The following is a 13942-nucleotide window of genomic DNA, read 5'->3' as shown; positions in this document are numbered from 1 at the left end:
TGTTCTTCCCTGCCACTTGAAGTTGGGTTTGGCTCAGGTGACTTGAAAGGTGGCCCATGAAATGGAAATGTGATATGTGTCACTTCTGGGTCTTTAAGAGCCAGTGTGGAATTTGCTCTTTCTCCTTTCTTTTCCATGAAGACCAGCAGTGTTCCCAAAGGTGGAGGCTCCATCAGCCTGGATTCTGGAGTGAGGAGGACATAGAACAGGGCCCCAGCCTGTTCTCAGCAGACATAGAGTTTGAGTGAGAAATACAGCTTTGTTGTTATAAGCCGCTTGCGATTTGAGGGTTGTTTATTGCTTTAGCATAAGTTAGCCTGTCCTAACTGATAAAGTATATTTGCTTGTGGCTTTAGAAGGAATGCTTCTGATGGTAGCCCATTAAATGTAATTTTGGCTTTTGGGTTGAGATGGATACTTCCTTAAATGATAAAATGTATCTATTACTTTTTATGAAGAGCTTTTAAAGTCAACGGTGTCTGTTGCATTTTATCATATGCCTTTTCAATGTATATGGAGACAATCATGGCTTTCCCTGTAGGTCTAGTAATATAATGATTATGTTACTAGATAGTATAAAATTAAAGCATCCTACAGTCCTGAAGTCCTGGATGAATCTCACTTGGTCATGATATATTCTTCTTCTTCTTTTAATGTGTTATTGGATTCTGTTTGCTGGTATTCCTCTTTAGGAATTTGATGTTGATATGAGACTGATCTGTAGCTTTCTTTATAGAGCAAACTTGATAGGCTTTTGGTATAGTTACGCCTGCTTCATAAGTAAGTTGGAAGGTTTCTTTTTTCTATCCTTCAGAGCAATATAAATAGTTTTGTAATGATTTATTCTTTAAAGATTTGGTAGAATTATCTTATGAAACTATCTGGGACTTGTGCTTTTCTGGAGAGAATAGCCCTTTAAAAGATAAATTTGTCCGATTATTTTATAATTGAACTGTTTAAGATTTTTTCTCTCTCAGAGTCAGTTTTATAAATAAATAAATTTAAATAACTTAAATACAAAAAATAAACTCTATTATTCTAGAAAATTATCCATTTCAGTCAAGTTCTTAGGTTTATGTGTGTGGAGTTAAGGAAACTAACTTATGAATCTTTTAATTTCCTCTGTCGCTGATTATTTCTCTTTCTCTTGTGCATTTGTGCTTTCTGCATTCTCCTTGATTAGGTAATTCGGACTAATTGAACTGACTAGTTAGGACTAATTAGGATATTAGTAAACAGCCATGTATCGCTTAACAATGGGAACACATTCTGAGAAATGCATCGTTAGGCGATTTCGTCGTTGTGTGAACATCATAGAGTGAACTTACACAAATCTAGGTGGTATAGCCTACTACACACCTAGGCTATATGGTACTAATCTCAAGGGACCACCATTGTGTATGTGGTCGATCGTTGACTTAAAAGTCGTTATGTTGTGGCGCATGACTGTATTTTTCATTTTATGGTTTTGATAAGCTTACAGCTTTGTTTATTAGGATCAAATAAGATATGATTTGTGAAAGTGCTGTATAAACCTTACCGTATTGAAATGTCGGTTCAGTGCATTTTGATAAATATTTGCTAAGTGTCCAGACCCTTAGCTGGCCATTGGGGAATTTGGGACAGTGTTAGACATTTGCCGTTTTGGAGGAGCTTACAGTCTGGTTGGGGCCACAGAAGGATCAAGAGACATACACAGAATAGTGAGGGAGGTACCGTGAGGGAGGTCAGGTCCAGGTGCTGTGGGACCCCGCGGGAGGGGTGGGAGTGGAGTGTAGTGTGGGAGCCAGAGGAGGGAGCAGCTGTCCCAGCAAAGGCACCCACTAGCCCAGAGCCTGTGGTCTGTTAGAGGGGGTCGGGCTTGTAAACAGACAGGGCTGTTGAAGGCACTAGGGTAGAAATATGGACAGGGGTACAAAGTGCAGTTTTATCTGGGGGTCCAAGATGGACTCCAGAAGAGATGACAGTCAGCAAATACATATGGAGTCCCTACTGTGCATTTGAATAATATTGAATTTGCTTTTGAAAGCAAAAAAAGTTGTAGTTTGTAAGCAGGGAATTTAATTCTAGGGGAGCTGACACAGGTGGTCTTTTGAAAATATTCTGTACCTGAAAATGACTTACCTAGTGTTGAAAAGCTAGTTAAATGACTCAGTGAATGCATTTTAGATTATATCTTAAAAATAAGGACTTAGGCTTTTGGGGCAGCTTAGCAAACAGAATGGCTGATGCTATTTTAAAAAGAAAAATGGAAGAAATAATATAATCTAGATTCCCCTATGAAAATGTGACATTTAAAATAATGATAAGTTACACTTCGGGGAGTGAAATTTCATTATAGTTTTGATTGCTATAGAGACTGGTAATGTTTTCTCTGTATCAAGCCCAACCCTAAAATAACCGTGGACTTTTTTCCCCCAGACATTCTTCTTTTGGCTGATGAAAAGTTTGACTTCGATCTTTCACTGTCTTCTTCAAGGTAAACAAACGAGTTTTCTTCCCTTGCCTTGGGCCTAACCACATTCGGTAAAGTCTTTCATTTAAATGCCAGTGTTATTAATAATCCTTTTCTTTTAAAATAGTGCAAATGAAGATGATGAAGTCTTTTTTGGACCTGTTGGGCATAAAGAAAGATGTATTGCTGCCAGCTTAGACTTAAATAATCAGATTCCTGAAGAACCTCTTTGGCCAGCATCTGAAAACTGCTTCACTTGGAGTCCTCTCACTGGGGAAAAATTTGTGGAAGTTTATAAAGAAGCTCACTTGTTGGCCTTGCAGATAGAAAGCAACAGCAAAAACAAGGTGGCCCAAGCCGCCAAGCCTGAAAACTCCTGGAGCCAGGGTGTGGAGAGATTCATACAGGAGTCAAAATTAAAAATAAACCTCTTTGAGAAGGGAAATGAAATGAAGAAAAGCCCCAGGTCACTTAAAAGGGAGACATACTACTTGTCAGACAGCCCCTTGAGGGGACTGGCCCCCTCGGGAACCCAGCCCCCACCGCGCGTGGCCCTGCACAGTGCCCCTGCCCAGGCCAGCCTCCCCCAGAGGCAGGGGCCGCCACACTCTTTTCGTTCTTCTTTGCCAGTGGAACCAAGTACTGCTCACCCTCCGAACCAGGCAGTGACTCAGAAAAAGGTCATCAGCAAATTGCTGCCGCCCCGAGCTTTGTCTGTTAGAGGGAAAAACATTCACTTGGCCGTGGAGCAGGTAGACAACACTGCGTACCAGAACATTTGTCTAGGGAACTGGACACTCCCTTGCTTCTTAGCCCTCTTGGTTTATGCCCTTTAATGGAAACTTTTATGTGGTTTTCCATTATACGGGGAGAAACTTGGAGATTTAGCTGCCCTGAGAGCTCAGAAGCATAGGAATGGGAAGTCCGTGAAGAGCGCTAACCACGTGGGAGCTGGGTTTGGGGTGGATGTGGGCAGGGCTGCCTTGCTACTGTCATAACTTAAAAACACTTCCTCCTAAAGTCTGTTTGAAATTTTCCCTTCTGTTTTGTTACAACTGGACATTCCACCCATTAGGGATTTCATTTGCATTAACAAGCAACTTCTTTGAAAAATTCTCCCTCCTGGAATGGCAACTAGTCATCCTCCCTAACTATGACTTAGTTTAGATTGCTTTCCTCCCAGGCATTAAGCGGATGAGCTGTCCTGGGAAGTGGCAGTGGACAGGTATGCCTTTGGGGTGCGGTCATCCAACTCTGGGTAGCTGAGGGTCCTAGAGGCTTGTAGGGGAGGGCACTTTGGTCACAGAAGGTACATGTCAGACGATGGCTGCTTCCAGGTTTGCCTGATCTGGCTCTGTGCTCAGAGGAGGAGGGGGAGCTCCTACTTTGGAGGAGAGGCAGCAGAGAGGCCCTGGAGGAGCAGGTTGGAGCCTGCCCTGCACTCTTTCCCAGCTCAGCTCCTGGCCCTGGGCAACAGGCTTCAGCTCTCAGCCAGTTAGAGAGGAGTGATGCTTTGTGGGGTTGTTAGCAGGTTTAGGTCAATGCAAAATGCCCAGCAAGGCCTAGACATTCCTTTTTCCCCTCTACAAGCACGTCTCGTGGACCACATGACTGCCTACTATCAGAACGCAGAATTGAACCAGGCTGAAAGTGCGTCTGCCACGCAGAGCCCTGCATCGAGGAGGGATGTCAGCCATCGCTTTCCCTAATTAGCTGGGGTTGTTCCTTTAACCATACAAACTCCTTTTTCTGGAGACCATGTGGACATAAATTTCTAAAGTGATCTTTCTGGAATGAGAACGACATAAGTCTTGTGTGTAACACGTGGAGTCAGGGCAGCGACTTGCGTGTGTAACACGTATACTCGAGCAGGGGGTTGTGTGTGTAATATATGGACTCAGGGCAGAGGTTGTGGTATAATTTTGGCTATTCTGGGTCCTTTTGTTTTCCTGGTCTGAGGTGGTGATCTGGTGCCAGAGAGCTGAGCTTTTGATCAGTGAGGTGTTAGCTGTACAGCTGGGTGGCATTTTGAGCTCATTTGGGAACCCCCCACCACGTGCCACCTTGTTTTTATGGGAAAAGTTATTCACTTCTAGAGCAGCTCACTGGCGCACCCTCACTGGGGTAAGATCGCCTCTAGAAACGACTGGACCACTTGATGGTACTATTTAGAAATGTGCTTTCAAGACAGCTGCTAGGATGGCTGTAGTAAGAAGAACAAAATAAAATAACAAGTGTTAGTGAAGACATGGAGAAATTGGAACCCTCATGCATTGCTGATGGGCATGTGAAATAACGCAGCCACTGTGGAAAGCAGTTTGGCAGTTCCTGGAAAAGTTCAACATAGAATTACCATATGACCCAGCAATTCCACACTTTGGTATAGTCCCCAGAGAATTGAAGACATGTCCACACAGAAACCTGTGCACCAATGTTCATAGCAGCATTATCCTAATAACCAAAAAAGCAGAAACAACCCAGTGTCCATCAACTGATGAATAGATAAATAGAATGTGGTCCATGCATACTGTGGAATATTCTTGGCAATAGAGAAATTCAGTATTGATACATGCTATAACATGGATGACTCTGGAAAATAGTATGCTCAGTGAAAAGCCAGACACAAAAGGTCGCATATTGTATGATCCCATTTATATGAAGTGACCATAATAAGCAAATTACTTTATAGAGACAGAGCGTAGATTAGTGGTTGACTGGACTGGGAGGTTGAGGGAATGGAGGGTGACTGCTACAGGCTGTAAGTTTCTTTTAGGGGCAACAAAAATGTTCTAAAATTAGATTGTGATGATGGTTGCACAACATGATGAGTATACAAAGAACCATCGTGATGTATACTTGACAGTGGTGAATTTTATGTGATGTGAGGTATATCTCAACTTAAAAAATGATGTAAAGGGAAAAGTTACTGCTTCATCTTTATGACTTTATGAGCTTCTATTGCTTCTTATTAAACTCTCCATGGATTAGTTCCATGAATGCCCTCATACCTAAATGTCTGGAATTTATTCTTTGTTCGACTCTGCTGGCCAAAAAAAATGGCTTTCCTTACTAGATGAAGAAGATGCATTGCAATTGAGCAGCTTGTCTGGTAGAGGGAATGACCCTTTAATGAATAATTCCTTTCTGTGCAGCATTTTACAATTTGTAATAAGAACCAGTTTCCTCGTTATCATCCTTAAGTAAGAATCTTGATTGAGGAATAGCTTTAGAGGCTCTCGCACTTATTAATGATCTGTCTTGGTATTATTTTACCCTATCTTTAATGAGGGAGCAAACTCAATCATCGTTTTTGTCTGTGGTAATTTGGTGGAGGAAGCGAACTGTTGTATTCCCTTCAGTCTCGTTGATGAATGAGGAACATGTGTAGCATTGGGAGGATGGATGGTGCCTGCAGTTGCTCTAAACTGAAGCCTTAGTGTGTCTGTACATTGTTAAAGACTGGACAGCTCTCACATTTCATTTTCAAATTTTTCAGCTTACTAAAGAGAAACCAGCTAGTCCTTGCAGAATGAAAATCCTGAATGAAAAGGAATCCCACAGGGACATGCCACCTGACAAGCCCAGCACTGCCCAGGATGTCACTAGCTTGCCAGCGAGTGGAAGCCACTTGGTCCAAGGCAAGCGGTCACTCCCTGTTCCAAGCAAGGTGGGTTGTCTGGGGCCGCAGGTGGGCTGTGGCTTATGAGTGAAGGGAATAAGACGGCAGCTTTGTATACGTGGGATGTGTCTTTTGATTAAAATCAGGGTTAGGAAGGTTGACGGAATGCCCTATGAGAAGCAGCTTGGTGAGATGCAGAGAACGCAGGCCTGGCATCTGCTGGAGGCTGGCCTCTGGCCTCTGCCACTGGGAACTCTGTGGGTTGAGAAGAGTCAACCTCTCGGAGCATCCATGTGTCTGTGATGGCAGAGGTGCTCTCTGCTTCCCTCACAGGGCCCTTGAGCAGACGAGATGGGATGTCGACGCTTTGAAGACTGCAGCTCCTCACAGGCAGAGAGACAGCTGCCCACATCTCTGCCATTTATTTTCCAGCATTGGTGGTCAGACTGAGCTGTGTGTACTTGTAAAAATGGCCGGAAGCTGGGCCCTACAGCTGCTGACTCAGCCGGCCTGGGTTGGGCCCCAAAATCTGCATTTCAGGAAGCTCCCAGGTGTGCGTCATGCAGGGCTTTGAAGATTACACTTGGAGAAGTACAGCTCGACCTGTTTCTTCTTCAAATTCAAGATGATAATCATTAAATTATTAAAAATTACTTTAAAACCCTTTTGCAGAAATAAGTAATGGGTACATAATGAAATCTTTGGTGATTCTGTTTTTTAACGTTTTGTTTCAGTTGGGGCTGAGGAAAACCCTGTTAAAACCACCTGGTTGTGCTGGCAGCCTCGAAAGAAAGCCCTCTTCCTTGGGGTGTGTCTCAGGCATGACATCCAGTGTGTCTGCTGCTCCAGCAACAGGCAAAGGTGAGGCCGGCCTGTATCTCGGGGCTCAAGGCAAGGCCTTGAGTGCTGTCCATTCCTCTGAGACTATCTTCACAGAACCACCTAGGGTCAGCAGAAAGTTCTGGAAGGCTTGCTGTGGTCTGGAGCAAGGGAGACTGTGTCAGGGTCCCTCAGGGTGCTTCCCCTGCTCTGAGGAGAGGCACTCGCAGAAGGGCGTTTTTAGTTTAGGGTGGTCCAAGCAGTCGCGACGCCAGCCTGAGAACACAGAAAGACACTGAGGCCAGCCTCAGTGGAAATGTAATCAGACACAGGTTTTTAGATAGGACTGTTCCAGGTAATTTAGGGTATATGACCCTTGTAACTCCTGGGTTTTTATTTAAATCTCACTCCCAAACCTTAAATTCAGGCTATCTTAACTTAAGTTCTCTTAATTACCAATTGGCAGTCAGGATTCCAAATCAGATCAATCTGATTCCAGTAAAACTTAATCTTACCAAGCAAAGGATGCCATCTAGTGGTAAAGAGAAGAAGCCTTAGTAGGCTATGGGGAAAGGCATTCGATTTCCTGCTCTCAAGGACTAAACCCTCTTCAAATTATACTTGCTCTGTAGACTGACTGTAGTCCAAGCAGCGTGGTGTGGATTTTGGTCACTAAATATGAAAAGTATGAACTCCAGAATCAGATTGATCTGATTTGGAATCCTGACTGCCAATTGGTAATTAAGAGAACTTAAGTTGTTTCCATATCTTTACAAACTGAGAGGATGATGGCACCCTGGCAGTGCTCTTGTGGGCACTGGAAGAACTACATACGGTGCCAGTCACCTCTATGGCATGTGCTTGGCAAGAGGAAGTTCTGTTACATTAGGTGTTGTGAGGTCTCCTTTGCTGTATTGGCTCAGGGCATCAGCACTATTTTTGTTTATGATTTCTACATTCCTACCTCTAGTAAAGGCTCAGACAAATTGAATGGGGCTTCTGGTGTGTGTATATTTCTCTGTTGTCTGTAGCAGAATCATTAGGGTCAGATACGATAGTGTGTGGGGAGGAACACTGTAAAACTGTTACCCACTGAATAATATGAGTTGTGGCATTAGGCATTCTCTTCAAGTTTTGTGTAAGAATCTTTTACTAGATTGACTTCCATATAGAGTATATTGGCAGCTGAGTATTTTCACCCTAGTTTATCTGCTATTCTGTTTTAATTAGCGCTCATGATCGATATGACCCAAGCTCTGTAATTTAAAGGAACCGACCCAGTAACGATTGTGTCTTTTCTCCGCGTTCCCCTCCTCACCTCCGCGACCGGACAGGTGGGGCTTGTGACTAGACTGTCCACTTCCATCTGGTCAGCTAGGGTAGATTTCTGCTGTTGACATAATCAGTGAAGCTAAGAGAGCTTGAATTTATGTATACTTATACACACCTTGGTAAGTGTCTAGAATTAGCAGCTCAGAACACACTCAGCTAACCCACAAGCAACCTGAATTGTCCTGTGTTTGAGGATGTTGCCTGATGGACGTGCAGAATGTTGTTCATGTGTCATAGGTTTTTTTTATATGGAAATCATCGTGATAGAAATAATTTTTTTCACTTTAACACATTTTAAGGTAGATTTGCTAAAGATAGTATATCTCGTGTATATACGTTTGTTAAATAATTTCATAATTTAAAAATAACATAAGCTTGAGTGACAACTAGATTTTGTGTGTCTCCTCTTTTAGCTAAGTCAAGTGAACTTCCGAGTAGTCCTGCAGACAGTTCCCGGCCTCTGTCAAACACCAGCCAGTTAGGCAGAATGGGACATGCCGTGTCACAGCCGTCTCTGCAGGCAGGCCCTGCTGGTGTGTCCTGCAGGCAAAGCAGGTGGGCCGAGGTTGCTGAGTTGACAGCGGAGCAACCCAGGGCGCCCCCCACGTCACCCCTCATCCAGCTCCAGACTCCAGAACAGGGAGGCCCAAGGCTGAGCTCTCACTCTGGTCTGTCACAGTCTTCTCAACTGAACACAGCTGGGAGGACAGGAAGGCGGGATTCCTTTCTAAATTCCAAGACAAAGGTGATGCCTACCCCTACAAATCAATTTAAAATCCCTAAGTTTTCCACTGGTAAGTAATAGATAAATTTTAATGTGTTTTTGAAATGTTGAACGAATTATATTTAAAGTTAAAAAAATTATTAGTTTTGGTAATGGTGATTTCTTCACTTTCTTTTTTCTTAAAGCATTTTAAATATGTCTTCTGGCTTGCATTGTTTTAGATGAGAAGTCAGTGGTTTTCTTATCTTTCATTCACTCTGCTCTGTGTAACATCACTGTTCTTTGCTGCTCTTAAATTTTCTCTTGTTACTTTCAGCATTTTGATTATTATGCCCCCTTTTTTTTTTTTTTTGGTGAGGAAGATTAGCCCTGAGCTAACATCTGTTGCCAATCCTCCTGTTTTTGCTGGGGAAGATTGGCCCTGAGCTTACATCTGTGCCCCTTGTCCTCTATTTTATATGTGGGACGCCTGCCACAGCATGGCTTGATAAGCAGTGTGTAGGTCCGCACCTGGGATCCAAATCTGCAAACACTGGGCTGCCAAAGCAGAGCACAGGAACTTAACCACTACGCTACCGGGCTGACCCCAGATTATTATGTGTTTTGATGTAGCTTTCTTGGTGTTTATCTTGCTTGGGAGTTCTTGAGCTTTTTTTGATCTGTGAGTTAATATTTTTAATCAAATCTGGAAAAAAAGTGGCCGTTATTTCTTCAAATATTTTTTCTTGCTTCCTCTCATTTCCTGGGACTCTAATTACGTATGTTATAGGTCATGAAAGCTCTGTTCTTTTTTTTTTCCAGCCTCTTCTCTTGTGCTTTAGTTTGGATAGTTTCTGCTGTCATGTCTTCAAGTTCATGAATCTTTTCTTCCGCAGTGTGTGTAATGTGCTGTTAAGCCTGTCCAGTTAATTTTTCATTTCTGACATTATAATGTCCCCATTTTTGTCCTCATGGTGTTTATGTTTTCCTTTAAATTCTTAAACATACTTATAATGGTTGTTTTAAAGTCTGTTTCTTCAATTCCCTCTTCCCTGGCATTTTGAGATCTGTTCATATTGACTAATTTTTTCCCTGGTTATGGTCACATTTTCCTACTTCTTCACATGTTAATAATTTTTTATTGTCCGCTGGACATTGTAAGGTTTACATTTTTGAATGTCTGGATTTTGTTGTCTTTAAGGAGCTGAATTTTGCTTTGGCAGGCAGCTTAGTTGCGGGTCAGCTTGATCCTTTTGAGCCTTCTTTTTAAGCTTTGATGGGCGGATCTTGAATGGGCTTCCCTCTTGGGGCGGTTTAGCCCTGGTACTCACGTGTGGCCTGTCCGAGTCCCTGCTGCGTGTGCTGTGTGTGCACAAGGTCTCCATGCTGGCTGGTTGGATGTGTTTCCCAGCCCTCGTGAGCAACGGCAGTTTTCCCAGTAGTTGTTCTCGTTTCGGCCTTTCAGAGCCTTGCCCTGCACGCGTGCCACTGCTTACTGTGCAACAAAGTTGGGATCCCTGTCAGACTTCGAGAGCTCCTCCTCTCTCTGTAGCTCCCTCCTCTCTAGCGCTCTGCCCCTCAACTTCCACCGCCTCCCGGAACCCTGATCATTGTCTCCTCAAATCAGTGAGACTGCCGAGCTCTCCTTGGGCTCTCCCACCTGCACGGGCATCCTGATGGGGCCACCGGGCAGACTGTCTGCCAGGCATGGTGTCTGGGCAGGTGGTAGGTGGGTGTTTGGTCACAGTAAATTAATCTAACAAATTTGTATGACACAGAAAGTCGTACAGAGCTAATTTAAGGGAGAGAGTAGTCCTGGCCTCCTCTCTCAAGTAGGTGCTTTCTAGGAGGCTTGAATAGGTTGAAGTTATCAGCATTGCCAGCCAGTACAGTGGCCTTTAATGCCAGAAGACCTCATTCTGAGTTACTGCTGACATAAGGATGAGCCATTCTATTGAGTGTCTTCCAGCACTAGGCAGTCTTTTAGGTACAGGGGATGTAATGATATGATAGAGCCTACTCTCATGGAATTTACAGTTTAATAGTAAAAGGCAAGAAATGTTATCAAATAAGTATACTTTGAGATCATAAGTATAATGAAGCAAATGAAGGATGATGATACATAAAAAAAGAGGATGATGTTATAATGACTGGTATGTGTTGGGGAAGAATTTAGATAGAGGGGTCCTTTCGCCTAAGATGGTCAGTGAAGGCTCCTCTCAGGAGGTAACACTGAGCTGAGATCTGAACCGTGAGAAGGAAGGAGGCAGCCATTAGAAAAGCTAGAGGGAGAACATTCCAGGCAGAAAATGGCAAGTGCAAAGGTCCTGAGGCAGAAAGATGTTTGACAAATTCTAGAAATGGCACAAAGGCTAGTGTGGTAGAAATGTAGTTATAGTAGTTAGGATTAGATTCTGCCATAAGCCCAAAGTAACGTTGATTCTAATCAAGACAGATGTTTATTTCCCTCTCACGTAAAATTCTAGGTGGATGTTCCAGAGCTGGTATGGCTCCCCTCAGTGGTAGGGATCCAGGCCTCTTCCATCTTGTTTTGCTATGATTAGCTTCTCTCCCTCATGGTCCCGTATGGCTGTACCAGCTCCAGCCCTCATACCTACCAGCAGTAGCGATGGAATAGGAGAAGAGCAAGTCCCTACCTTTCAAGGAAACTCACTGAAAGCCGTACATGCCATTCCATTTATGTCATTACTCAGGACTTAGTCACGTGACCACACTTAACTACAACGGATGCTAAGACATGTCTTTTTTATTCTACATCCAGCTAAAATTTCTTACTAAGAAGAAGAGGAGAGTGGATATTAGACAAAAACTAGCAACCTCAGCCAAGTTAGTGAACGAGAGGAAGAATAACGAGAGATGAAGACAGGCCAGCTCATGTAGAGTCTTGTGACGGTGGAATGGCTCTCAGTGCAGGAGGAAGTACTGAAGAGGGTTTTAAGCTGGGAGGAACAGGGCCTAGTGGGCAAGGGTGGAAGCAGAGAGAGCCACGCGGAAGCCTCACCATGATCCAGACAAGAGCTTCTGGTGGTGGTGGAGAAGGTGAGGAGGGGCCTGGTCTGGGGACGTTCTGGCAGCCCAGGATAGGACGTGGCAATGTGGAGAGGGGACTCAAGGGACCCTGAGGTTTTGGCGGGACCACCTGGTTGCTCCCTCTCATGGTGGCGGGAGGCCTGGAGGGAGAGCACTCCCGGGCAGAGTCCACTGGTCCAGTGTGGGCCTGTTGAGTCTGAGATGCCTACAGTGCTCCCGGGCAGAGTCCACTGGTCCAGTGTGGACCTGTTGAGTCTGAGATGCCTACAGTGCTCCAGTGGGCGGTGCTGAGCAGGCAGGCAGTGTATGAGTTTGGACTTCAGAGGAGAAGTCAGACCTGGAGATAAAATTTAGGTTTCCACAGCAGAGAGCTGCGTGTGTTTGCAGAAATGGAAGCTCTGACGGATGGTTCTGCAGGGGTACCTCACGGCACGGGGCACATGGAGGTGTTAGTAGCGTTTGCTTCCTTTCTTTCCAAGTGCCTGAAGCCTGCCGTGGCCACGGTTCATCCAGCTACCTCTGCACAGTTGTCGGCTGGTCCTCCTGCTGTCGAGTTGTGTGGAGCCGTGGGACTCCTGCCACCCTCTGCTGCTCAGACCGTGCCTGACAGCTCCTCCCGCTCCTCTCCAGTCTGCCTTCTCGCTTTAGCAGGCTGTTCCTTGTTTCTTCACATCAGGGACAGGGCCGTCTCGCACACACCTGTCATCATTCATCCTGGGCCAGACCGTCCCCACAGCTCAGTACTGGCGAGGCCACGGGCAGCGACCACACTGCTCAGAACATGCAGCTCTGTGGTCGGGTGGTGTCTCACTTGCTGTGTGGCTGAGAGCACTTGTGGTTGTGACACCAGCTGTCATCACAGAGGAGACACGGGGACAATGAACAGAGCCCTGCAATGGAGCTTTTGTGTCCAACTTTCTGAAAATATTCCAGAGACCAGTAGTGTCATTTATTGCGACTCTGTGTGCTGCCCAGGGGCCAGACGAAGGATCGAGACCCAGAATGGCTTGGACTTGTCTCTACAGGATTAGAAGCTCCATAGATGGAACCCCACCTTCAACACTTTGGGAGGAAATAATTTCCAACCTAGGATTCTTACCCTGGACTAGCCCTTGGTCAATTTTGAGGGTATAATAAAGATAGTTTAATCATGTAAAATTTCATGAAAATAGTTACCCTCCCGTGCGTCCTTTGGAAGCTCCAGAAGAGTGCTCCAACAGGATGTGGGAGAAAACAGGAAAGAGGGGCATACGGGGTCCATGAAAGAGGGAACCCAACAGGGGGGTGAGAGGGGCTTCCGGGTTGGGAGTGAAGGGCCAGCACAGGCTCAGAGAGGCCTCCGTGTAATATGTGGACTCAGTGCCCCGAGAGGTGTAACCTCATGGAAAATACTCCCAAAGACAGAGGTTATGGGACATGTAGTCAGAGAGCCCCCTTTGCCCCTATTCCCCGCACACACCCCAAAATAAGAAACAAGCAAAAAAATGGAGGCAGTTATTAAGATCTCAGGGCAGGGGCGTGGATGGGAGCCCCAGAGAGAGATGTAGTTGGGTAGCCCATTTGGCTCAGCTGTGCATGTTGCCGTCCAGTGTCAACACTGACGGCCAAGTGAACTGTAGAGGGCAGGCAGGTGGTGCCTGAGGGAGCTTATTGTGGCAGCTAAAGGTTTTGGAAATGAAGAAGTAGCCGCAGAATTTAGAATCATGAAGGTAAATACAAGAAACACCAGTTGGAAGTAGGGTAGGTGTGGCAGGAGACTGCTGTTTGTCTCTTAAGATTTTTACCCTTCTATTTTTTTCGTGCAGGAATCACTTTGATAAGGTCAGTTTTTGAAAAGAATAGGAGATGGGAAATGGAGATAAGCATGTGCAGGCAGCTCTTTTGAGAGGATTTTGCTTTGAAGAGGTGCAGAGACATGGGGCAGTAGTGGAGAGGGAGGAAGGGGCAGGGGCAGGTGCAGGTT

At 44.9% G+C, this 13942-nt stretch overlaps 1 protein-coding gene across 1 annotated transcript in view; it reads left to right on the top strand.

Moving 5' to 3' along the window:
* Positions 1-13942, top strand: part of GTSE1 (G2 and S-phase expressed 1) — a 28501-nt gene that overhangs the window by 4637 nt on the left and 9922 nt on the right. The window contains exons 3-7 of the mRNA XM_058568134.1: positions 2422-2479; positions 2583-3207; positions 5952-6122; positions 6809-6935; positions 8639-9019. Coding sequence (XP_058424117.1) covers positions 2422-2479; positions 2583-3207; positions 5952-6122; positions 6809-6935; positions 8639-9019 — 1362 coding nt within the window. The remainder of the gene's footprint in view (positions 1-2421; positions 2480-2582; positions 3208-5951; positions 6123-6808; positions 6936-8638; positions 9020-13942) is intronic.

Source organism: Diceros bicornis, chromosome 25 (genome assembly GCF_020826845.1).
Source record: "Diceros bicornis minor isolate mBicDic1 chromosome 25, mDicBic1.mat.cur, whole genome shotgun sequence".
Classification (NCBI taxonomy): domain Eukaryota; kingdom Metazoa; phylum Chordata; class Mammalia; order Perissodactyla; family Rhinocerotidae; genus Diceros; species Diceros bicornis.
This window is presented reverse-complemented; position numbering and strand designations above follow the sequence as displayed.